At 41.4% G+C, this 25,099-nt stretch overlaps 1 protein-coding gene across 7 annotated transcripts in view; it reads left to right on the top strand.

Moving 5' to 3' along the window:
* DLG2 (discs large MAGUK scaffold protein 2) overlaps positions 1 to 22,339 on the top strand; it is a gene marked incomplete at both ends in the record, with an annotated part of 787,463 nt that extends 765,124 nt beyond the window's left edge. For 5 of the 7 annotated variants that reach the window (XM_082013954.1, XM_082013952.1, XM_082013951.1 and 2 more), the window contains 6 exons: positions 11,048 to 11,098; positions 11,850 to 11,951; positions 12,897 to 13,069; positions 13,767 to 13,876; positions 21,124 to 21,215; positions 22,233 to 22,339. In XM_082013954.1, the coding sequence (XP_081870080.1) occupies positions 11,048 to 11,098; positions 11,850 to 11,951; positions 12,897 to 13,069; positions 13,767 to 13,876; positions 21,124 to 21,215; positions 22,233 to 22,339 (635 nt within the window). Of the gene's footprint in view, positions 1 to 309; positions 352 to 11,047; positions 11,099 to 11,849; positions 11,952 to 12,896; positions 13,070 to 13,766; positions 13,877 to 21,123; positions 21,216 to 22,232 lie in introns of all 7 variants that reach the window. The other 2 variants (XM_082013953.1, XM_082013956.1) reach the window with 2 other exon arrangements.
* Positions 22,340 to 25,099: the final 2,760 nt, after the last annotated feature.

The following is a 25,099-nucleotide window of genomic DNA, read 5'->3' as shown; positions in this document are numbered from 1 at the left end:
AGTGAGATGCAAATGGACTATAATGTACTTCGAAATTATCTCAGATGTCATTAACTATCTTATCAAGAAAAGATGTGGCTTTTGCCATGATGTGTATCACTAGGTAATATGTATAGTCTCCTTCTGAAATGCCACAAGAGAGAAAGCTTTCATTTTACCTGTGTAAATTATCTAAGAGTTTTCAGGTGATGTCACTGCATAGTTTTTATTTCCTCTCCGCACTTTTGCATGACTGTGGCAGTTCTTTTAAGTTTCTGCGGCTCTGTGGTGCTTGGTTATGTTCTTTAATTTGCTGTACTGTTCTTGCAGAACATGTTTCTTCTAATGCCAGCGATAGTGAAAGTAGCTACAGTAAGTTACTGCTTTCATTAGAGTCCTTTTACTTTGCGTTGCTTGTTCTGTTTGTTTCTTTTATTATGTTTCTCTCCTTGCTACTCTTTTGTTAATGTTAAAAAGATGGTTGGAGCAAATGGCTTGGAATTCAAATTTACGACCATATCTTAAGTACAAAGCTGTAAAAGAAAACTGGCAACCTTTCTAAGAAAAGGGAGAGAGGTTGTATTCTGGGACATAAAACCAAATCTGGCTTTGGGTAGCCTGTGAAAGTCAGGATTATTTGGTTTAGTGACAAGAAATTTATTTCAGCAGGGAGGGGGCAGTTTCTTGATGATCTTTTAAGAGTAAAAGTACTCCATAGCTGTAGTCAAATCTGCAAAAGGTATCCTCTTTACAAAGTCACAATTTTTACTTGCATTTCTGCATGCTTGTATGAAGGGCTAAGACATAGTTCAAAAAATTCTGTTGAGCATTTAATTTTGGCAGTACAGATTTCCTAACACATATTGAAATCTTCAAAAAAAGATAAGGTAGACCTTCACCCCTTAGGCGCTGCCACTGAATGTCACCGATTCCCTATAAGTGGAGGTCCCTACCCTGCAATATGATTTGGTTGGAATTACAGACTCTGTGTTGTCATCTAGCCAAAAGGCAGATGATTGTACTTCTGGGTAACCATTAGTAATACCCAAAAATTTAACCAGCATAACTATTATTCTGGAAGCGTTGAAAAGCAAAAAAACCCAAATCATTAAATAACTGACTGGAAATGTAATAAAAGGTAATTAAAATGATAGATTGCTTACTAAATCACCCAGTTGTTTAATTTTTTCAAGCCATTTGCTTAGCAAATCAAGTTTTCCACCAGTCACTCAGCACTTGTGCTAAGCACCCACATACATTCAGGTAATCATTGGTACCATACCTCATATTTACTAGTCTTGATATAGTGCATAGCAGTTGAGCTCTGTTAATAAACACCAGTTTGTTTCAGTAAAACAGCTAATCTTATGCAATTCAGAAACATGTAAGTTAGTTTGTATTCTCCTGTATTGCCAAGGTTTCTTTGGAAAGCAATTGCCAGAGTCACAAGAAAACAGTAGGTGCTCTCAAACTGCCAAGATCCAATTCTGAACTGCTTTACTCTTAATGTGTCCTCTACTGAGGAGAAGAGGATTTAGTGTTTGAAATATGAGATGCTCTTTCCCCAGACTGACTTTACAATCAGGAATGAGTCAATACATTAAATTTTTAAAAGTTTGCATGAGTCAAATCTTTTCCAGGTGTGTTTATTTCAGAGCGATCTCAGTGTAAAAGCCCAGAGGAGAATCTAGGCTGGTGGCTGAGCACATCCCATGCCTGATGTATTGTCCCAAATGAGAAACTTAACAGGGGTGCCCAGTTGCAGCCAAATATATGAAGCAGGTCAACAAAAGCTAGTTCCCAAACTTAATCATGACAGGCCAGGTAGCCAGTTCGTGGTTGGCAGTGCAACAGCTTAAGACAAAGTATATGCTTTAAGGTGCAAGAAAGGGGATAGAAATGTTTTAGGGTAGTTAGTTGGGACATAGATGCTTGGAAGGAAAAGGAATGTTGGGGTAACAACTGCCCATGGCAGGTGCTCTCCTTCTAGGGTGGTTTCCACCTGGGCAAGCTCCTATCTCATCCCAGCAGCATCCAGCCTACATCCTGGAGCTCCCCACACATTACTGGTGTACCCAACAACTGCTGCCTGGTGGAGAAGATGCAGGCAGGGCTTTCTCTGTCTGTGGGAGAGCTATGCCATTTAGCAGCAGAGGAAGACAGTCTTAGGTTATGCCAAATGAAAGTGGCTTTACAGTCCAGAAAGTGGTGCCCAAAGGCCCTAATTCCATTTGATAACGATTCATTGGTGTGTGCTGACAAGTCATTTGAAGGTATGACCTTGAGCAACCAGTAACTTTGGTGATCAGCTTTTGGAAATCACTGTTTCAGATGACCATGGTGGTATGTCAACTTTAGCCTGACTGTGTGTTTGTCATGGTTTAACCCCAGCCAGCAACTAAGCCGCTCACTCACTCCCCCACAGTGGGGCAGGGGAGAGAATAGGAAGAGTAAAAGTGAGAAAACTCATGGGCTGAGACAAAGTTTGACAGGTAAAGCAAAAGCTGCACACACAAGCAAAGCACAACAAGGAATCCATTCCCCACTCCCCACGGGCAGGCAGTGTTGGCCAGCCTGGGTCAGCTGTCCTGGCTGTGTCCCCTCCCAGCTCCCCGTGCACCCCCAGCCTCCTCACTGGCAGCCCAGCACGAGAAGCTGGACAGTCCTTGACTGCTCAGCAACAACCCAAAACATCAGCACGTTATCAACATTTTTTCATCCCAAATCCAAAACACAACCTCACACTGGCTTCTGTGAAGAAAATTAACTCTATCCCAGCTGAAACCAGTACAGTATCCATCCCTTATTCCATACCATTTACAATATGCTCAGATACCACACTATCCAATACAACCTCATTAATTAACCACTCCCCTTCCCATCCTTTGACACAAATTATCATTCCCTTAGTCTATGACCCACCCCTGTAAAATGTCTGTAAAATGTCCACAGATGTCCATGAAATGTCCATTGACTTCATGTAGTCCATGACTTTGGGCTCCATCTCTTGTGGTGGTCCCTCCGGACAGGAGAGATGGTGTGGCATGGAGTTAGTGGGCACCAAAGCCAGCTCAGGTTGGGTCACTGATGCACTTGCACTGCTTCTTGTAAGGCTTGTCCTCCATTGGTTCGGGTGGTTACTGCTGTAGTAATTCCTATAACATGCAACTCAAATCATAGGTTACAACAATCTAAAGTTATTTAGATTACAGTCTCCACCCCTGGGCCCTTTGAACTGGACCATAGGGTTTAACATTGCAATGAACTCCTCCCCTTGCCCCTGCTCCAGCTTGGACTTATCCACAGACTGCAGTCCCTTCTATGAGCCACAGTCTCTCCAGGGGTGTATCTGCTGTGGCATAGACTTATCCACAGTCACAGTCACTTCAAGGTGCACCTGTTACAAAATGGCCTCCTCCATGGGCCACAATGCCTCCAGAGAGATATCTGCTCCAGCGTGGCCTTACCCATAGTTCCAGTCCCTCCAGGAATGTATCTGCACTGTACATGGCTTATCCATGGCCACACGCTTTGAGGTGCTCCAGCATGACCTCATGCACAGCCACTGATGCTTCAAGGTGTGCCTCTAGGTGTAACTCTATCCCAGCTGAAACCAGGACAGCGTTCAATTACTACGTGGCCATGTATATTAGCATATCTCCTGCGGAGATTTACAGCCCTCCTGAATCCAGATGGTTAGTCTCTGGATCTCCAGCATACCTTATGTCAACAGTATGTCCCATCACACAGCTCATTGCAGCAAATGTCCCCTAGAAAAATTATGACTCAGGAACAGAGAAGAATGAGACAGAGGAAAGTGAGAGGCAGGTGGTGAGAGAGAGCAGTCAACAAATTGTAAGGACATGGAGGTAAGAGAGACAAGGCCTGTCACAAAGAAGTTGTCTTATTTCACTGCAATTCTGACCTTGTGGGACTGTTGAAAGAGGACAGTGCACTTTAGAAGCCTATCAATATCGCCCATGTGGGAAGAGTAATTATCAGACCTAGTCTGCGAACATTTCCTAAAGACGTATTCCTCACTGCCTGCTAATTCATTTATTCCTAATGAAAGGAAAAAAATAATAGGTGCTCAGGGTAAAGCTCATTCCTGGTAGCATAAGACAGCATGCAGTTATTATTTCTGTTCTTGTTTGCATCTGGGGAGCTGGGCATTTGGCCCAGTGTCAGTTACTGCCACAGAACCAAGTGTGGTTTAACTCTATTTGGAGCTAGCCATGTTGCGAAGCTGTTCTTCAGCGTGATATAGTGCCATTTTGAGGAGAATTTGTGTGTTCAAAGTGAGGCACTACAAGTTATTTTAACAGGACACCATGTATGTTGACTTGGAAACTCATCTAGCCCTCAGTCCGTGCACTGATGAAATGGGGCATGCTAAGAGGAAAAAAAAAGTGAAGTTGAAAAATGCACAGGGAGCAAATAGAAAACTGCAGGAGAGCTCAAGGACTTTGCATGGGGTTGTGACCCAGTCCGAGTGCTCCTTCTCTCTTCCATTTCCCAAGCAAATGAGCATGAAGAAAAAGTGGTTGCCCGCCCCACCGCTTTCTGAATTGTGGGAAATTACCGATTCACACCTTGGCCAGTACAAAGAAAAGTGTGTGGGTAAGAAATGACTGGCTAGTTGGGAGTCCAGAGTGAAGTGTTCTGCATTTTTCCTGGCAATTGCTTTAACATGTTTCTCTAACTTTTGCTTCTCATGATGAGCATTTTGTGAAAAGTAGCTAGTGTTGAAACCTGTACTACTTGATCATTCCTAGAACCATTCCAAATCAAGGGCACAGCTACACAAAGTGATGTTGAAGCCTTCTGAGAGCTGTTCAGACTGTGCCCGGAACAGAGGGGTTACAAATTCACTGGGCTTTTTCTAGGAGATATTCTGATGCAATCATATTTATTTAGAAAAATATATTGCTTAAAAACCTGAGTATTTGGCTGAAGTGTTCCATTGCTCATGTCTCGGGTTTATGGGTTAAAAAAATCAACTTTTCTACGGAAGTCAGATACTTTGTATTTCAAAATAATACTATAGTTGAAAGTCCTCCAATACGGTCTCTAGAGAAAATTCTTGGACCACTCCTTAGCAATGAGGCTGTTTGCAGGTAGTAAACCTGATTTCTTCTGCCAGTGCTCTCAACACTGGATTTGTCAGAAGCAAAAGAGCTGGAGCCAACAGTGGGATTTTCTTTATCCCAGCAGATAACCTTCAGCTCCCTTAACTTCAGGGGGGACCAGAAACACATTTGACAGCAGAATCTGACCCTTTATTAAAAAAAAAAAAAAAGTATTTTTGAGCCGGAAACAAATGTTGGCCTGATCTACCTGATCTAAAAGAGGTTGAGCTGCCACACAACTGCTGCTGCATCACACTGGCCATGCTAATATAAAGACTATAACCATGTTAGTTTCTTTGCGCCTGTTCTCAGCAGTAAAACCAAGTTTGTAGAGTGGTATATAAAGTCCTGTTCTATCAGAAAGTTGTTCTTGCTGTGATGAGGATACACACAGCCAACTTCGACCTATCCCTGAGCCAGCTAATCAAACCATGACTGAAAGTTTATTTTGAGCTCTGTAACTTAAAATGTTCTGATTTGTTTTTCAAACCAAGCTTGAAAGAACTTTTTTTTTTACCGTGGACTCACCGGTTTTTATTTTGTGATACATGCTTTTCATAATGGTCATGAATTTCAAGCCTCTCCACTGCATATGTGTGGTAATGCTCTTACACATAGTTCAGTAAAGTTTTTTACAGCTGTCATCAAAATTACACACACATTACCACATCTATTTAGCCTAATTGCATAACTGGTTGTGATTGCACCAATTACCTAGAGAGGCAATACATGACTAAAAGGTAAAAATTAGGAAAATTATTAGAAACAAAAATTTTTACCCTCTGTCAGCAAGTCATACTTGTAATGAGATTTGAAAACTCAGAACAACATTAAAGGAGTCCTGACTATTATGTTAGGCCACTGATTAATTAGGACATTTACATCAGCTCTTACACTCCCCAAGGATTACTATATTTGGTTGACAACCAGGTAAGTATGAGCCAGCAGTGTGCCCAGGTGGCCAAGAAGGCCAACAGCATCCTGGCCTGTATCAGGAATAGTGTGGCCAGCAGGAGCAGGGAAGTGATTGTGCCCCTGTACTCGGCACTGGTGAGGCCGCACCTTGAATCCTGTGTTCAGTTTTGGGCCCCTCACTACAAGAAGGATGCTGAGGTGCTGGAGCGTGTCCAGAGAAGGGCAACAAAGCTGGTGAGGGGTCTGGAGCACAAGTCTTATGAGGAGCGGCTGAGGGAACTGGGGTTGTTCAGTCTGGAGAAGAGGAGGCTGAGGGGAGACCTTATCGCTCTCTACAACTACCTGAAAGGGGGTTGTGGTGAGGTGGGTGGTGGTCTCTTCTCCCAAGTAACTAGTGATAGGACGAGAGGAAATGGCCTCAAGTTATGGCAGAGGAGGGTTAGATTGGATGTTAGGAAAAAAATTTTAACAGAAAATGGTTGTCAAGCATTGGAACAGGCTGCCCAGGAAAGTGGTTGAGTCACCACCCCCAGAGGTATTTAAAAGACGTGTTGATGTGGTGCTCAGGGACATGGTTTAGTGCTGGACTTGGAAGTGCTAGGTTAACAGTTGGACTTGATGATCTTAAAGGTCTTTCCCAACCTAAATGATTCTATGATTCTATATTATTCAGGCACACTCAAACTGACAGAAGTATTGAAGTCTCATTTTATGCCCTCACAGGCTATGTTGATCTTGATATACAGTGCCAATAGACCACTTTTGAGTCGTAAGTTCATTCTCAGACTACTGATGATCTTTTTATGTATTGGATTTCCAGAATTTTGTAACAATCAACATATTTCCAAAAGTCATGTGTTTACTTACATAAACAGAGGTCTAGGAAAGGGATTATGAGCCAAAAGGAGGTTAAGATATTGAATGTCCAGTGCAGTCTGTGCAGATGAAACAAAACAAGAAAATTATTTCTCCAAGATCTTGCAAGTCCAGCTCAGGTAATCCATTCATTAGCCCAAAACCAAAATGAATGATGACAGAAAAATAAGCGGCCTTCGATTTCAGATCCAGCTGAGCAACACAATCCAGGCAAGGGCTAAAAAATAAAATTAATTTGGCGCATCTACTTGTATTTCACATGCATATTGGTGGCAACCACTGCCATTAGTCCAGCAATTTTCTCAAGCCCAGAAATTGTCTTTGATTTTTCTAAAATCACAAATAATTTTTATTTTTCATTCACAGCATTAATAGGATGCCAAAATCCGTGGATTCCCACAGCATAAAGTGCTTGATGAGGGTGGGCATTTGGTTATATGGTGGCTGCACCACAGCACCTCATAGCAGCTTTTCTGCCCCACTACTCACATGGTGGGTGTAGTTACACCAGCACTGTGGAAGCTCTGGATGCTCTAGCAAGACAATAAGAAATGGAACCATATCATGGGTTACATGAAAAATGCCTAATACCTGCCAGGTCTACACTGAAACTGTGATTTTGAGTCTTTCACAGACTCTCTGCCATCTAACCAGAAAGGGAAAACAGAGGCAACACCTTAAATCCATTTTTATGGCTACTCCTCTGAAACACCATAAAATCTTCAAAAAGATGAAATTAGTAGTCCTTATGAAAGCCATCTGACCACACAAAACCTCTCTGCTCAGTTTATAGAGGCTATGAGTTATAACAAATTCCAGGTTATTCTTCTCTTCCTGAGCATGAGAACTCACCAACAGACAAACCAAGAACAAAGGGAAGCAGAGCCATAGTGATCCTGGGAAAGTGAAAGCCCTCTAATAATTTTACTTATAAGAAGATTAGATTTAGGAAAACTTCCTTTTTCTTTTTTCTCTTTCCTTATTTTCTTTCTTTTCTTCTCTTTTTGACTTTGTGGAATTTTACTGAAGAAAAAGAGATCATGCCAAAATCCTACAGAAAAGTCTTTCTTTTTTTCTCTTTTTGTTTTGATTGGTTAAATTTCACATAGATTTTTCCAGATCAATATAGCTAACCTGTGCTAATTGCGCTGTTAATGTGGGTGGTAAATGAGGCTTAGTCAAATGATAAATAAGAGCCCGTATCCCACTGAATTTCACACTGTGTCTCACACCTCAAAACCATCGCAAGGTTATAGCAATCCAATTATTGATTGACTCTAGAGCTCTTCATTATACTTAATACTTTATGGACTACTTCAAAACTGTGCAGTACTGACTGAGTAGAGGTCATTAAAGAATACCATCTGCTACAGTTAACATGCATATTAGCCGCTGAACACTTGCAGTATTTTGTCTGGACAGTGTTTGGATGGATTTTATTTACATAGAAACTTGAGCTTCCTGTGTCCTTTTTCCAGAAAAGTAAAATAGTGGAAATGGTGCAGCTTTCCCCCGCACTCGCAACCCCACGTGAGTCTGAAACTCACTGCTGAGGAGCCTTCACTCAGGAAGATATCTGTCTTCTAAGTCCCTGTGTATCACAGTCAGCCTCAAAGTTCCTCTTTACTTGCTGCACCCCCTTCCAATGGCTTAAGCCTCAGCACAATTTGAGCGGGCTGGAGTTTTTAATTTGCCTTCAGTCTGGCCACAAGACTTCTGTAAAACGTCAGGCTCCTTTGTCTCCGTAGCCCATACTTTACTGATAGCATGGATGTAACAGCAGCTTCAGCATGTGGACACGTCTGCCAGAGACTGGACAAAAGAGAAGGTAAAATCTGTGCTGGCTTATTTGCGTTGGTTATAATTCTGTGCCAAAGCCAAATATCCCACAGAAAAAAATTTAAACAATAGTGTCAGAGTTATTGGCTATTTTCCTTCAGTTGCTCGTGTCACTGTCGCCCCCATGGGATTCCACTGTTTAAATGCAGATGTCTGCATCTGACCTTGCTGTTTAAATGCTGTTATGGGACAACGGAGACAAACACGCCTTTCTGACTTTTTCTGTCTTCCCAAAGTAGACATCCAAAATAGGTCCAATGACACATCTTAGAATAAGCACTTGCCCATTTGTAGGCACCCATTGACTCTAAAGGGTACCTAGGGACTAGCTCAGACATAAGCACTCATGATTATCTGAAATGAATCCCCTTCTGCAGATCTGCATGCCATTGAAACAAGTATTTTCAAGTTTAAGATTGTGTTCGTACAAATAGGCTCCCCTCCACATGCTTAGTACATGACGGCTTCATCGCCCACCCCAAGACTGACTTCCTCAGGCTGTTGAAAAACATAGCCTTGGCTCCTGGGAGCTGGAGGGCAGGCAGTGCAGGAGCATCCTCATCCAGCCTGGAGAGTGAATCATTTCATCTCGAGGGGAATGGGAAAATCTGAGTTTTATATCACACCCAAAACTCCCAGGGAAAAAAATACAGCTGATGTAGGAAACTAGTGTAATAATAATTCTAGGTTTTTAACTTTGCAAAAAGCCAACGTTAAGCAAGTGATTACAGTATCAAACATGTTCAAATCGAGAAGAAAATCCATTATTCACACTCCTCATATGGTATGTTGCCTTGTCCTCAAAACTGTCTCATCTCTTCTTTTTCTTAAAAATAGTGTTTTCTCTTTTGCTGCTTCAGCACCATTGCTAGTTGGAGTTGGCCCTGTCCTCCCTCTCTCAACACATCAGTACATTTTTTAATTTGCTTTTTATGTCATTGTCCTTAATTAGAACATTATTTTTATTTGAAGAGCTGTCTTACATATTTCTCACAGCTGTCTAGATGACATAACACAAAAAATACCTGTCAACATATTAGGTTCATGGGGTGGGAGTCAGCTTAAGACTAAACCACAAAACGTTTTGTACCTACTTGGGAGCTAGGCATTGCATCCAAATACAAATCTTGTTAATACAGTTCATGGAGCCTCAAGGGTGACTCAGGTAGCAGTCAGACTACTTCAGGGTGAGATATACCCCTCTCTAAATCCTACCTACACCGTCCATTGGGCATCAGGTAGCCCTTTTCCCCTCTATGAGCATGCTTTGGTTTGGCAGGACCCCGCCAGAATAATGTAACACAGACTCAAGCGTGTGCAGGCAGATGAGATGAAGGCAACCCTGCCTATTTTATAAAGCCCCGGTACGCCTTAGGACACACTTTCTTCTGTAGTATCTAAATTAATTCCGAAATCCCATCTGTGGCTCTGCTCAGTGATAAGCCTTGAACTGAGTAAAAATAAAAATCATAATTTTAAACTTTGCTAAGCCTAAGTCATATTTAGAACCTGCCAGAGCCCTTATGTGGTATCAAGTATGTGACAGTGACCCAGAAAGAGAAATGTGCAGGAATTATTCATGCAGTAGGTTGAAGAATCCTCCTCCCTCTCCTCTTGCACTCTTATAGAGGAGAGGACAGTGATGCATCGGAGCTGTACGCCTCCACTCAAGTCTTGGTCCCTATAGTGCCGCTTGTTTCTCATGGCAAATTTCTCTGCTTTTGTTCCCTAAAGGTCACCATGAGGAAACAGCACTGTCCTAACAGGAGTGGAGGGAGGATAAGTGTGTAAAATATGATGCTGTGAGATTTGTGTTCAGGGAAAGGATAAGGGTCAGAAAATAGCTCATAGATTGATGTCAGGCTGTGAATAAACTAGACTATGGAGGTTATGCACAGAAAGATGATCAACCAAAATGTCTATATTCTGAGAACAAAAATTGTCCAGTTCAGGTAGCCTGTGGTTAGCTCTGCAGCAGCATATTAGGGTCTTAACAATTGGACAAGCAAATGAATTTCTGCACTGTCCTTGTAAACAGCTTTCTTATCAAATCAATAAATGAAGCCTTATTGACCATCATTGAAAAGGCTCGATTTCAACAAAGAGAACTGAAACATGTGGCAGGGGAGGGAGGGGAAGGAAAAAAGTGGTCTCCACACTTTGAAGCTGTAAGGGAATTTGGAATGGTTCAGGTGATTCCCAGAGGCAAATGTTGAACTTGGTCTATCTCTATGTGAAGCTTTTATCAAGCTTTACTACTTGATGTGTTGCTTGTCGCCTTCAATCTCTTCTCTTTCTTCTCTCATCAGGAGGCCAAGAAGACTGCATCCTTTCTTATGAACCTGTCACCAGACAGGAAAGTAAGTTTCATCTGCTTTTCTGTCACTGTTCCTTACATTTTTCATTTCATATTTTGGGGACCAGCAGAGCAATAAGCCTTGCTGTGCCAGCCCCAGATTCTCTGTGGCTCATTTTTCTTGGCCACCTGGTCTATCACATAAAAAAGAGATGAGGTAAGGGTCTCCCTCTCCCACTTCCTAACATTCTCAGGACTCTCCCCAATATGCGTTCATGACCTTTACTAATAAACACGTTAATCAGTCTACAAAATATTGAGGCAGATTTTCTAGATTTGCTGCAATATTTTTATATGGGAAGCCTTTATTATTTTCCTCCTCAAGTGATATGTGCCTCTAGCAAGGGTAAAGAACCAACAGGAAGGCAACTGAAAATGGGAGTGCACCCAGATGATTTAATGGGGGATGCACTCATATAACTGAGAACAAAATCCTACAATCACTTTTCCATGCCTCATGAAAGAGTCCATCTGCAAGCATTTGGGAGTGATCTTGTTGAGCAATAGCAAATATATATACTTCCACATAGCCATTTGACTATATGTGCATGGACCATCACAGAGCTCTGCAGAATGAGTGGTACTCATTCAATTTTCCTTATCCATGTCAATAAATAAGTTATTCTTCAATAAAACGTACACCTAAGTATTCACTTCCTACGTAAAGGCAACAACTCTGGTTAGTGCATCTTGGGGAAGATTTACTGTTATTGCCAGTAAGATCATGAAAATATGCCTTTCTTTTTGTTGTTCAGTTAATTACACCAGGCCAGTTATTATTCTGGGTCCTATGAAAGATCGAATCAACGATGATTTGATATCTGAATTCCCTGATAAGTTTGGTTCATGCGTACCACGTAAGTATGATTTTACTTCTATTTCTGCAGCTGTGTGAGCTGTATCCCTTGGTGCCACATATTAAGTAAATTGCTGTGAAAGCAGCATCCATGAACTATATGTAATTGGGTTTCTCAAAAGCCATTTTTCCATTGAACAAAAAGGGGAAAGGAACAAATAAAAAAAAGATTGTGAAGGTCTGGAAAGAATTTCTCAAAAGAATTGTCTCAAAAGCTATAGCATTTTTTTAAAGAAGGAACCTTCTAGCCAGTAACTCAATTTACTCATGAGTTAATCGCTGGTTTCTTAAACAATGTAAAAGCTTGAAATACTGGCAAAATGTAAAATGTTTCAACTCAACTGCAAGCATCCATCAATAAAAACACAGAGTAATCTGTGATTTGTGTGAGATCTAGACTGTCTAATCTGAAAGCAATATTGGACTCTGAATTAACAAGAGTGTTTATATCTTGGATCATTAGAGCTTGCTGAGTGTTTATTTCAGACCCTGATTGCAGTCTTACTTCATTTTCAACTGTTGTGTCTGCAAATACACCAGCTTAAAACTGCTAGAGATGAGATTAGAATCAGCCTCCATAATTAAATTAAATTAATGAGATTGAAATTCATTTTATCACTGTAATAGGATTAGGTTTACAATCTGGAATGCATTTTGTATTTGGGGTTTGTGTGTGATCATGCTGAAAAAAGTGGAATCCTAATTTTATGTGAGCCTGTAAGTGTTGATTGGAAGTAAACATCAGAAGGTATTACTTTAAAAAGACAGCTTTATTGTCATATCTCCATTGAAAACAATATGTAGTAGCCAAAGATCTCCCAGATGTGGAGCACCTCTACTTACAGCACACCCAGCATTGCCCACTGAGCAAACCTTAAGGTTACCTGCATTTTTTCATGAAATGTTTTTACAGACTTCTTGATTTTCTGTCTTTTGTTTCATGCAGATACCACACGGCCAAAACGTGACTATGAAGTGGATGGGAGAGATTATCATTTTGTCATTTCAAGAGAACAAATGGAAAAAGATATCCAAGAGCACAAATTTATAGAAGCTGGGCAGTACAATGATAATTTATATGGAACTAGTGTCCAGTCTGTGAGATTCGTGGCTGAAAGGGTAGGTTGACCCTTGTTTTATTCACCATGCAACATGATCAGTTTTGTTTCCACATTGTGTCTCAGACATGATTCTTCTGCCAAAAATATAAAATATCTGCAAAACGGCATCCTAATACTGATAGGCTTTACAATGACTCCACAAGTGGAGTCTCTGACTTTGAATGACAACATCCTTGGCACTTTCTGTACTTGGATGTACTGCCATGGATTCAGGGATCTAACACAGCACCTCAAATACGCCCCAAAATAGCCTTCCCTCTTCCTTCTGTAAGACAGGTAAATAGACTTATCTCACTTTCACAGAGGCGAAAGAATGAACCACAGAAAGATGAAATTACTTGCCTCAGGTGACAAAGGGAGTCCTTGACGCAAACAAGAACTGAATTAACCAGTAAAAAGTTTTATGAACTGATTTTCCTCTTCTCTGAAGAAAATCCTCTCCCCCCCTGCCAAAGTTCATCCCGGTAAAAATAAAAAACAAGTTTGTTCCCATATCTCCATTGTATATTTTACGTTAGTACCAAAGCAAAGGGAAGAGTGCATAGGAGTGGAGCACATGCCTTGGGGTCCCCCTTCCCTGGTGTGCCAGTAGTGGCCCCTTTCCAGGGCACTGTGTCGCAGAATTGCTTCCCATCTTTTGGCTGATCTGCAGCAAACTCTGTAAAAATAAACACAACCTCATCTGTTTCCAACAGGGCAAGCACTGCATACTTGATGTGTCAGGAAATGCTATCAAACGACTACAAGTTGCACAACTCTATCCCATCGCTATCTTCATTAAGCCTAAATCATGGGAGCCTCTGATGTAAGTATAAACTCCTTCAAGCATTTTATTTTCAGGGTGCAGTCTCAAGTGTCACAACACAGGTCTTGAGTCTACATTTTCCCCGTCCTCCAAAATCAGCAGTAACGAGAGGCAGTGGGAACAGTGGAGACTTGCTCTCCCTGCCTGCCATCTGCTGTACCCCAGCATCTCAAGGAATGAGCCAAAGCTACCTTTGAACCTTTCACACTGGACACATGGGCTTACGCGTTGGATCATGCTGGACTCCCTACCAGTGCTCAGTGTACTTGTTCCAACCTGTGCAGCAAGTTCATCCAGGTCTCATGCAGCACAGCTTGTCCCATCCAGCCTTGGGTGCTCTTGGGGTGTAGAGTCTGGTCACAGGGGGCAAACCAGAAGATAAACCTGTGCCAGATTTGCAGTGTGTACCTCCCTCTTCGCCAAACCCTTCATTTACTTGAAGGTCTGTAAGAGGATAGGCAAGAACACATGGGACTGGAGAGGGGCAAATATAACACTTAAAGAAGGAAAAGAGAAGGCACCAACTTCATGCTGACAGCAGGCAACCTAACTGCAATACTTAGAAAAACCCGGGGACCCAGGAGACAGTTAAGCAGCTCAAGTGTAATAACTGAGAGGATGAAAAGGTTTTAAGAGACAGCCAATGTATGTTCATCAAGAGCAAATCAAATCAATCTTATTTCCTTCTTTCATGAGATGGACATCAATAATTGTATTGCATCTTGATTTTTATTATGGCTCCATGGGACATACTCAGTAGCAGCTTAGGGAAATATAATATTAATAATTAGGGAAATATAAAATTAGAGAAATACAGTCCAAAGGGAATCAGTAGAGAGCATGTGCACAACCATAATCAGTCATTGAAAATGGCACTGTTAAACTGGGAGGGTAACAGAAATCCTACAAGTATATTTCCTGAGCTGTGTCCCTATTTGGGACTACTTGTTATTTTCATTAATTACTTGAATGATGACTTGGGCAATACTTTTGTAAAGCTTGTGAATAACTCAAGGCTGAGCGAGCTGGCAAGCACTTTGGAGGATAAGATTAAAACTCAATGTAAAATCAGTAAGATGAAATTCAGCACGGACAAAGGAGAGAAAATGAACTGCACAAGTACAAGCACGGAATAATTAAGATATAGCACTGCAGAAAAGCATCTGGCGGCTGGGATGGAACACACAGGAATGTGAATGGATGGATAATGTGGCTGCAAAAAAGGAAACTGTCATTGTGGGCTGTATTAACATCAGTGTTGTGTAGAGACACAATAGACAGTTATTTTGTTTTACAGGGTGTGGATGAGGCTTCAGCCGGAGCGCTGGCCTGGTTCTGGGTACCACCCTGGAGGTGTAGGACGATCGGGGTTTGCCTAGTGTCAAGGAGGGAACACTGAGGAGAAAATACGGGAGTGATCTCAGTGCTGGTTAAAGCTCAGGGTAAAATACATTGTGATCAATTGTTTTCCATGTACAGTTATGGTAATGCAAGAACTTAACAGCTTAATTTGCAGTGATAGGGATTAAATTTTGAAGCCTGTGCCTTCCCCTCACTCAAGACTGCAAACAGAAGGTGGTGTCACGGGTATCTGTTACACAGCTAAAATGTAGGCATCCCCCCTCCTGTGACAGACACATAGCTGGTTGTGGAACAATGTGCCCACAACCACAACAGAGCTGGAGGCTGCTAACATGCTCCATCCCATGACCGCATGTGCATCCTTTTGGATGGCCCGGCTTTTTGGTGATAAGGTTGTTGCACGTCCAGCAGCATTACAGGGAATGATGCACAGTATATGGTATTCGCACAGTCCCACGCTGACCAAAGCCATCTTGGGCTAGAAGACTTCTTGACATTTCTTCCAGCTCTACAATTCAGTTATATTCTGATTATCTTGCTGTATAGAAGGGAAAGAGTGGTCTGATAACATAAGTCAAAAGTAAGTTATTCTTACTTACTATATATAGTATTTATACTATATTAAGTATATATTCTGAATTCCTCGTTCTGCAAATACTCTGTGGAAGACACGCTTAATTAGAAATCCAAACTTTTGCGGGATAGCAAAAGTCCTTATGTATCAATAGTTTGGGATGTTTTTGCAGTAATAGGGTTTATATAAATGAATTATGTAAACACAGCGTAACTCCTAAAAAAAAGAGAAAAATATAATTAATTCAGACATTCTAAATTAGTTTATCCCCTGCAGCCTGCTCTCCACAAGTAATCTTTTTATCTAGTTAATCTATCAAATGTGTATTTATCTTATCAAACAACACCCTAAATTAGTTTCTAACAGAAATGAGAACTCTTTTTATATAAACAGTATCATTCTTTTAAAATAATTGTCTTGAGAATAATGACAATCCTGATCCCCTTGCTTGTGAAAATCATTTTATTTAGTAATGAAGCTAAATCACTCAGGGTCTGGCTAAAGAAATACATAGTCTGATGTAAGCAGTAGTGAGTTGTGGGGTGCGCATAGATGAATGGATATAACCCCTTTGCAATAGATACTATTATTTTAGTGTAGAGAAGTTTATCATGGTAAACAAGTGCTCTATGGGAACAGAAAGAGGACATTTTATGACAGCGTAACTGTGTTCACTCAGTCTTTTTTATGTATGTAACTACTACAACACAAAAATTACAGGTTTGGTTGCCATAACTATTACTCCTGTTCATACAAATAAGTTGAAAGTTAGTGTAACAGCAAAGTAAAACCATAAAAGACAAAAAATTGTCAGAAAAGAAGATGCAGAAAAATAAAGTCAAAAGATTTAACCTGCAGCAAAATTAGCACTTAAATTTGAAGGGACTAATTCTCATTTACGCGTATGCTCCTTTGCGCCCACCTGACAAGGTAATAAGACTGAAGGAAGCATAAATTAAGCTTGCATTGCACTTGAAACTTGGTTATTGCTGGTTCTCTGGAAATACCCTGCTAACACTAATGACCACTTTCTATAAATACATTACCAACAAAAGGAGGGCTAAGGAGAATCTCCATTTTTTTTTGGATGCAGGAGAAACACAGTGACAAAGGATGAGGAAAAGGCTCAGGTACTTAATGCCTTCTTTGCCTCAGTCTTTAATAGTAAAACTAGTTGCTCTCCGGGTACCCAGCCCCTTGAGCTGGAAGACGGGGACAGGGAGCAGAATGAAGCCCCCATAATCTAAGGAGAAATGGTTAGTGACCTGCTACACCACTTAAACACATGGAAGTCTATGGGGCCAAATGGGATCCACCCAAGGGTACTGAGGGAGCTGGCAGAAGTGCTCACCAAGCCACATTCCATCACTTATCAGCAGTCCTGGCTAACTGGAGAGGTCCCAGTTACTGGAAGTCAGCAAATGTGACGTCCATCTACAAGAAGGATCCAGGGAACTACAGGCCTGTCAATCTGACCTCGGTGCAGGGGAAGGTTATGGAGCAGATCATCTTGAGTGCCATCATATGGCACATACAGTCCAACCAGGCAATCAGGCCCAGGCAGCGCGGGGTTATGAAAGGCAAGTCCTTCTTGACTAAGCTGATCTCCGTCTATGACAAGGTGACCCACTGAGTGGATGAGGGAAAAGCTGTACATGTTGTCTGCCTAGATGTTAGTAAAGCCTTTGACACAATTTCCCACAGTATTCTCCTGGAGAAACTGGCTGTTCATGGCTTGGATGGGCATATGCTTTACTGGATTAAAAAAATTGGCTGGATGGCTGGGCCCAAAGAGTTGTGGTGAATGGTGTGGCGGCCGGTCACAAGAGGTGTTCCCCAGGGCTCAGTGTTGGGGCCAGTTCTGATTAATATCTTTATCAACAATCTGGACAAGGGGATCGAGCGCACCCTCAGTAAGTTTGCAGGGGACAACAAGTTCGGTGGGAGTGTTGATCTGCTGGAGGGCAGGAGGGCTCTGCAGAGGGATCTGGACAGGCTGGATCAAAAGGATGAGGCCAGTTGTATGGGCTTCAACAAGGCCAAGTGCCAGGTCCTGCACTTCGGCCACAACAACCCCATGCAACGCTACAGGCTTGGGGAGGAGTGGCTGGAGAGCTGCCTGGCGGAAAGGGACCTGGGGGTGCTGGCTGACAGCCGGCTGAACATGAGCCGGCAGTGTGCCCAGGTGGCCATGAAGGCCAACAGCGTCCCGGCCTGTATCAGCAATAGTGTGGCCAGCAGGAGTAGGGAAGAGATCATGCCCCTGGACTCAGCACTGGTGAGGCCGCAGCTTGAATCCTGTGTTCAGTTTTGGGCCCCTCACTATAAGGACATTGAGGTGCTGGAGCGTGTCCAGAGAAGGGCAATGAAGGTGCCGAGGGATCTAGAGTACAAGTCTTACAAGGAGTGGCTGAGGGAACTGAACTTGTTTAGCATGGAGAAAAGGAGGCTGAAGGGAGACCTTATTGCTCTCTCTAACTACCTGAAAGGGGGTTGTAGCGAGGTGGGTGTTGGTCTCTAACAAGCGACAGGACAAGACAAAATGGCCTGAAGTTATGGCAGGGGAGAGTTAGATTGGATATTAGAAAAAAATTTCTTCACCAAAAGCGTTGTCAAGCGTTGGAACAGGCTGGCCACGGAAGTGGTTGAGTCACTATGCCTGGAATTATTTAAAAGATGTGTAGATGTCATGTTTAGGGACATGGTTTAGTGGTGGACTTGGCAGCTCTAGGTTAACAGTTGGACTTGATGGTCTTAAAGGTCTTTTCCAACCTAAATTATTCTATGATTCTATATTATTCAGGCACACTCAAGTTGGCACAATCATTGAAGTCTCATTTTATGATTCTATGACCACAGCAGTGCAAGACCATAGGAGGCTATTGGATGTAAAAGTAACCAGAACACGTGGCCTGAGCTGGATGTCTCCTGGTCCTGCTTTCTTCAGTTAAATTCAGTCCTGGCAATCAAATTGCTGTAATCAAACTGCTCCCCCTTCCTTCCTTTCCCGTCTCTACATGACTTCATTTCACAGGTTTAATCCCAGAGGCGTCCCTGTTGGTACCCCTCAACTGGCCTCTCTCCCGAAAAGAAAGAGGACGGTGATGGGATCATGGGGATGAGAGCTGGAAGTAATGAAGAGGCCATCTGAGTGAGCTCTTCACTGAGAGAGGAGGAAATCCTGGGAAATGTGGATGGAGAGGCAGCTATTTGCAAGCATTTTGAATTTACTAGCTGTGCAGGTCCCTGTCTAGGAAAGAAAAAAATAGAAGGGACTGTTGTTTGACAGCACTTTTAATTCATCATGAAAAATGGGCATCATGGTCCTCCCCTTCTCCGTCCTCTCTCATGAAGGCACAAGGCATTAAGACAACTAGCACAGTTTTGTACCCCAGGCAAATCTATACCCTGCATATATAATGCAAATTTCTGCTTATTTCAAAGTATTTATTATTTTAAATGCTTTTTTACTTTTTTTTTTTAATTTTCTCCTCTAATATTTGAAGATCTTTAGGAATACTTCTCAGAAATTTGCCAGAAATAGATCTGCTGTTAGCACTAGAATATTGGCTGAATGTACGTAAGATGAGATAAAGCGTTAAGTTTGCATAAGAATTTGCAATGCCATGTCCCACTTCAAGACAGAGTTTTTGTTGAGTCACCTAAAGACATGTTCAAGTAGGCAGCATAGCTGATAAGAAGCCCACCTGAACTCAATTAGATAGCAATCCTTCCAATAAATAGAATTAGTAGTATTACAAATTTAGCAGCATGACATAGGTTGGCACATATTAAACCTATTTATATAATCTGCAAATAACTGTCATAAATTTTCAAAGAAATCTTTCTTATCTCTCATTTTATAAACCTGCTTTCTGCATGGCATTGGTACTTCCAGAGAGATTTTATGGTTAGTTATATAGATAGACAGCTTTAAGTCATTTCTAGAAATACTTCTTTACATCCTGGACACCTTACAGGGTGTTTTTCAGAAGCCAGGTAGTAGTTAGCTGTAGCACATTCATACTGTTTTGCACTTCATACATCATTTTTTGATGCACCATCATGCACATAATTTCCTACATGTATCACCCATGTCATGCTGTATACAGTCCATTACCACATAATCATATGATTGAGTACAAGGCATTAAATCAGATTTATGTAGACCACAAGATGCTCCCTTCTCTTGCTTTCTTAGTTACCTCAGAAAATTTCCAGCATGTTTTAAGAATAATGAATCCATGCTGTGAAAAATGCTAGAACAAGCAAACTCTATTTATTATTGCTAATTAATTTGGATATCTGCAGGCATATATGTGTAAGGCAGTGAATGAGTATGAGCCTGATTTTTTGCAAGTATACAGTCGTATTAAAAGCTGAGCCCACATGGGCATGACAGCTCATTTCTTAAAGTTATTAAATAATGCCTCTGTTGAAACAGAAATGCTCCATCAAATAACAAAATATTGGCAATAAGAATGTTACTGACACTGTCTATGTTTTTAGATTTATTGGTGCACTGTACATTTTAGAATCTACAAGACACACTTGACTGAAAATGTCTGTAGTTAATCAGAAAGGACTGGAACAGAGAACATAAATAACTCAACTCTTCTACTGGAAAGGCTCAGTTTGATTTCTCATGATGTCTGGAACTCATGCAGCCCCTTGAAAGAAGAAGTGTCCCTGGAAGACATGCTGGGTTCCTTCTGGGGCTTCCCTACAGGGTTTACACTGACTCTGGGATTCCTCCCTCACGGTCAGGAGTCTCACTGAGCTGAATCCTGCCCTTACTCATGATATCATTTCCATAACACCAGCCCCAGTCAAAACACACCTTCCATTTCAGCAGTTTGGACCGCCTCATTCAGCCGAGGCAGGCAGCTGTGGGCCTGGGAGATAGGGAGGTTCCTGAAGGAGCTTCAGCTCTGGAGGTAGGAGTGCTCTGAGTGCACAGACCTTGAGGTCTCCTCGCTCCCAGACTTACCCATAGGTTCCTGATGCTAGAAGTCCACCTCAGTTGGCAGTTACCAGATTAGGGCCTCATATTTTGTTTGGGAGTGTAGAGTGGTGAACCCAAAATAAAAATTTAGTGGAGAAATGGGAAATACTCTGGAAATGCAGGTTTATACTACATAAGAATGAAATTAAATTTAAAATACTGAAAGTGCCCATGAACCGATGGAAGAATTTCAACACTTCATTCTTGTATCGATCTCAGTCCATCTATGATTCAGTTGAACATATCTTTTAAGAAGCTGTTTTAGTAAGAATCTAAAGTTCTTGATGACTTCCTCTGTGTTTCTAGGGAAATGAATAAACGTCTCACAGAGGAGCAAGCAAAGAAAACCTACGATCGAGCAATTAAATTAGAACAAGAATTTGGAGAATATTTTACAGGTATGTTTTTATTAAAAAACAATTTTTTACCAAGATATAGTCTCTTATTGCAAAACAACTGGATCAGCTCAGTCTCTGGCCTAAACTGTGTACCAGTACAGTGTGCCACAGTAAGGACTCCTGGCTTGGGACTATTTCCCTGAAACTCAAGGGCAGTTGAGGCATTCAACTCCTCAGAAGTTTGATGCCCTGAAGGAACAGTTTTGCATTAATTTTATTCCCTCTCTGACCCAAAACTGCTTTTAATGAAATCAGTACAATTGTTGCATCGTTGCATTTGTACAGACCAAAGAATTCCTCACTAGCTCAAGGCAAGAGCTCAAGCTATGGATCATGGGAGGGAAAGAGAAAGGCATCTTCTTCCTGACCTGGAAAAGAGCAAGATTTAAGGCCTGCTCCGGGCCCCAGCATTTCCTTTGGCCAGGTGTAGGCAACTCCCTACTCAGGGGACTGGTATTTGTGGATAACACACAGAAGTCCCCAGTTGTCACTGACAGTGCACATGATCTGAACTGCAGTTCCAGATTTCTGCTGGGAGGGACAAGGAATTTAAGAGTATAGACACTGTGCTTAGTGTCACAGTTGCATTATCTTCTGTCACTTTGGGCCTGATCTAGTTAACTTTTCCAGACAAGAGTGAGTTTATTATAACTAGGTCAGGAAAAGAACAGTCTGTAAATCTGCTGCTACTCGCTGCTGAAGTAGCTTCTGAATCAAATTAAATGTAAAGCTTGACTTGCACCAGTGGGAACCTACCATGCTGCCCTCCCATGGGATAGAGCTGCTAGTTCTCTAAACTAATCTAGTTAGTCGTCTCACTACAAGCAGTGGGATGGGTCTTTTGTCATGGAAAGGTGCCATTGGTTTGAACTTAGTTGCCATCTGCAGGGATATGACTTTTCCATAATCAACACCATCACAATGTGCTAGTACTCTTTCTCATTTCATCAATATCTGACACCAGATGCTGTAGAATATAACAATTAAAACAAATATTGATATGTTTTCTTACTGCAGCTATTGTCCAAGGAGATAGCTTAGAAGATATATATAATCAATGCAAACTTGTAATTGAAGAACAATCTGGGCCTTTCATCTGGATTCCTTCAAAGGAAAAATTATAAATTAGCCACTGCACCTCTGATTACGACGGGAAAATATTTAGAAGAAAACTATAATATACTATTTGGAGGCTTTCCTGTTTTTTGTTGCATTTATGTTCTTTGCAGTCAATGTGAATTTTGATGAATGTACAACACAAAGTGTTTGAAGCCATGAAGGACACTGATGGGTCAAAGGGTAGGAACAAAAAGACTTCTACCATATAAAGCAAATCTGTTGTGTGCTCAGAGCACCAGTTGTAGGTATAAACTTTTGACATGGAGACCCTCTGTCAAGGGGAGCTAGCCACCTCCTGTGCCCATGCGGACATTTTGATCGATTTCAATGGCTGAGCTCAGTGTGTTGATTGCTTTAAAGAGAAGTTCCCAGCTCTTGAACCTCATATAGGGCTTGATCCTGCAAGGCGCTCAGCACTTAACCCCAATTCCTACACATGAGTAGCCCGTTGAGTTGGCGTCACTTGTGATCCTTCCCTATGCCGTTTGGTCACATCAATTCCAGTAGGACTATTCATGTGCTGAAAGCTAAGCACGGGCTTAAATGTTTTGCTAGATCAGGGCCACATGCACCTTGCAAAATCAAGCTCAGGGTACTTGGTCCACTTGCTACTGAAGTCATTGGTAGGACACTCTTTGACTTGACTGGGAGGTGGATCCTATTCTAAGCTTGTCATTGCACATTTGTAGTTGGTACACCTCGACTTCGGTAACTATGCACATCTTTTGATTTCTGAAACCAAGTCAAGCATTTCTTTTTTCCCCTTTGGAAACACTATTGCATCAGGAACTAATAACACTATAGTTTATTTTAATGGTGTTTGGGGGTGGGAGAGGATGGAAGCATTTCACATCACACACACGTGCACAGAAACACATATGTATGAGGATTCACAGCACCTATGTTGATAAGGAGGGATACAACTGGGAAAAGCTTTAAAATTTTTGATTGTCTATTTTATCATTTATATTGATAGAAGGCACTTAAAGATGGAATAATTTATAAAAATAAAAATATATTGATGTATAGAAACTAATTTCTATAGTTAAAAATGTTTTTGTGAGATATTTTGTAAAGATTAATTAATTGAAAGATTAAATATTTACACCCTTGTGTGACCGTAAAATGTAAAGAGGACCATCAAGTTGCATTATCCTTTTTCCGTAACAGATTCTCTATTATTAATGACAAGCAAGATAATTCCTTAAACTGTAGTTGTCAGCTTGTTTTTCTCTCAGTTTACCCCTCTCCCTTGCCTCTATTTAATCATGATGAACTCCTCTGGAAAGATCTCCTGAACTGACTGCCCTGTAGGACCTTTTCTGATAACAAAAGGATAATGCATCTTTAAATTGAAATGGATGATTTCTCAGAAGCAAAATGTCAGTGCTTGAATGCAGTTAATAACTTCTCTCTTGGAGGGAGTCACACTTCACCCCAAAATGTTTTACGATTCTTCCTGTTTCTTTAAAGGAAATACCAAAAGCGTTTGATCTTTCCTCTCTTTGTAGGTAGGCAGGTCACCAACTAACTTGTATCTTCATTCATTTCACAGTCAACAAGGGTCTTACAAGCAAAAGCTGAGGCAATGGACATTTGTGAGGGATTTGGGGAAAGTCTGTGGAATTGCAGTTTTGGGGTGCACGGAAGGGGAGAGGGAGGTGGTTTTTTTCTCGTGTCACAGTGCCCTCCCTTTGTAGCCATGCCATTCTTCACTCTGACACACAAGGGGACAACTGCAAGAGATACTATGATAGTAAATTGAATTGCCTTTGCTGCTGCTGGACCAAGTTTTCTATAAAACCCACGCTCTCCTGCCCGCTGCGCCGCAGGAGTGCGATGCTTCTTAGCTGGTGGCTACAGCAACTCTAATGTTTGAGGATATTTTAAGGGCAAATGCTGAATAGACTCCTCAGTTACTTGTCTATTTGAAGCTTACATTTCTACACCCTGTCAAGCTGACAGGTATATCCAGCCAACCTCCGCAGATGGCGTGACTAGCTGGATGTTTGCAATATAGCCACCAGCAGTGACAGGGTTAAAAATACGGGCATTTTGGTGGCCCTGAGGTGGCCTCTCACTTACTGCCCTACTATGGTAACTTTGAGAAGTTCACACTTCTTTTACTACTATTTTTCTTGCCTGGCCAGCGCAGATTTATAAACAAGGGTTTCAGTTAAGTCTCCAAAAGAGCTTTGTAACCAGAAGGGCTAGAAACCATTTTTTTTTACAAAATATAAATGAATGAAAGGTTAGATTTTGGATAATTCTGCAGAAATCCACAGAGTGACCCCAGATCTTTGGAAGCCATGGATTTTTCCATGCTGGCAAATGTGGTATTGCCCCAGGCTAGGAAATAGCCCACCGGACCTGAAAAAACAAGTATCCTAAAGCAGGAACTTCATTCTAATTTTCAGCTCTGTTTTTAAGCAATCAATCACATCTGCTTCTTTGTTTCTTAGTTCAGCATGCAGCTTTTTACAGTACTATCCTACTAGTAACTGTTTTGCTTTGTCATGTGCTGTGCTTTACGGTGAACAGTAACACTATGGCTGAGTACAATCAATTTTTCCATCAGTCCTTGGTTACTGTAGTAACATTATTTATTTTTCCCTGTCTGTTGTTTGTGCTTCCAGTTTAGAGTTGCCATTGCACTTCTTTTTTTTTTTTTAAATAAAACATATATTTAAAAACAACTCACCAAGAGAAGCAGTAAGAGGTCTTATTTCCCTTAGGACTTGTAGTCCCATTTGTTTTGTGCGTTG

The sequence above is a fragment of the Phaethon aethereus genome (assembly GCF_964289735.1).
Source record: "Phaethon aethereus genome assembly, chromosome: 1".
Taxonomy (NCBI): domain Eukaryota; kingdom Metazoa; phylum Chordata; class Aves; order Phaethontiformes; family Phaethontidae; genus Phaethon; species Phaethon aethereus.
Note: the sequence above shows the minus strand (reverse complement) of the source record. Positions and strands in the feature narration are given on the sequence as shown.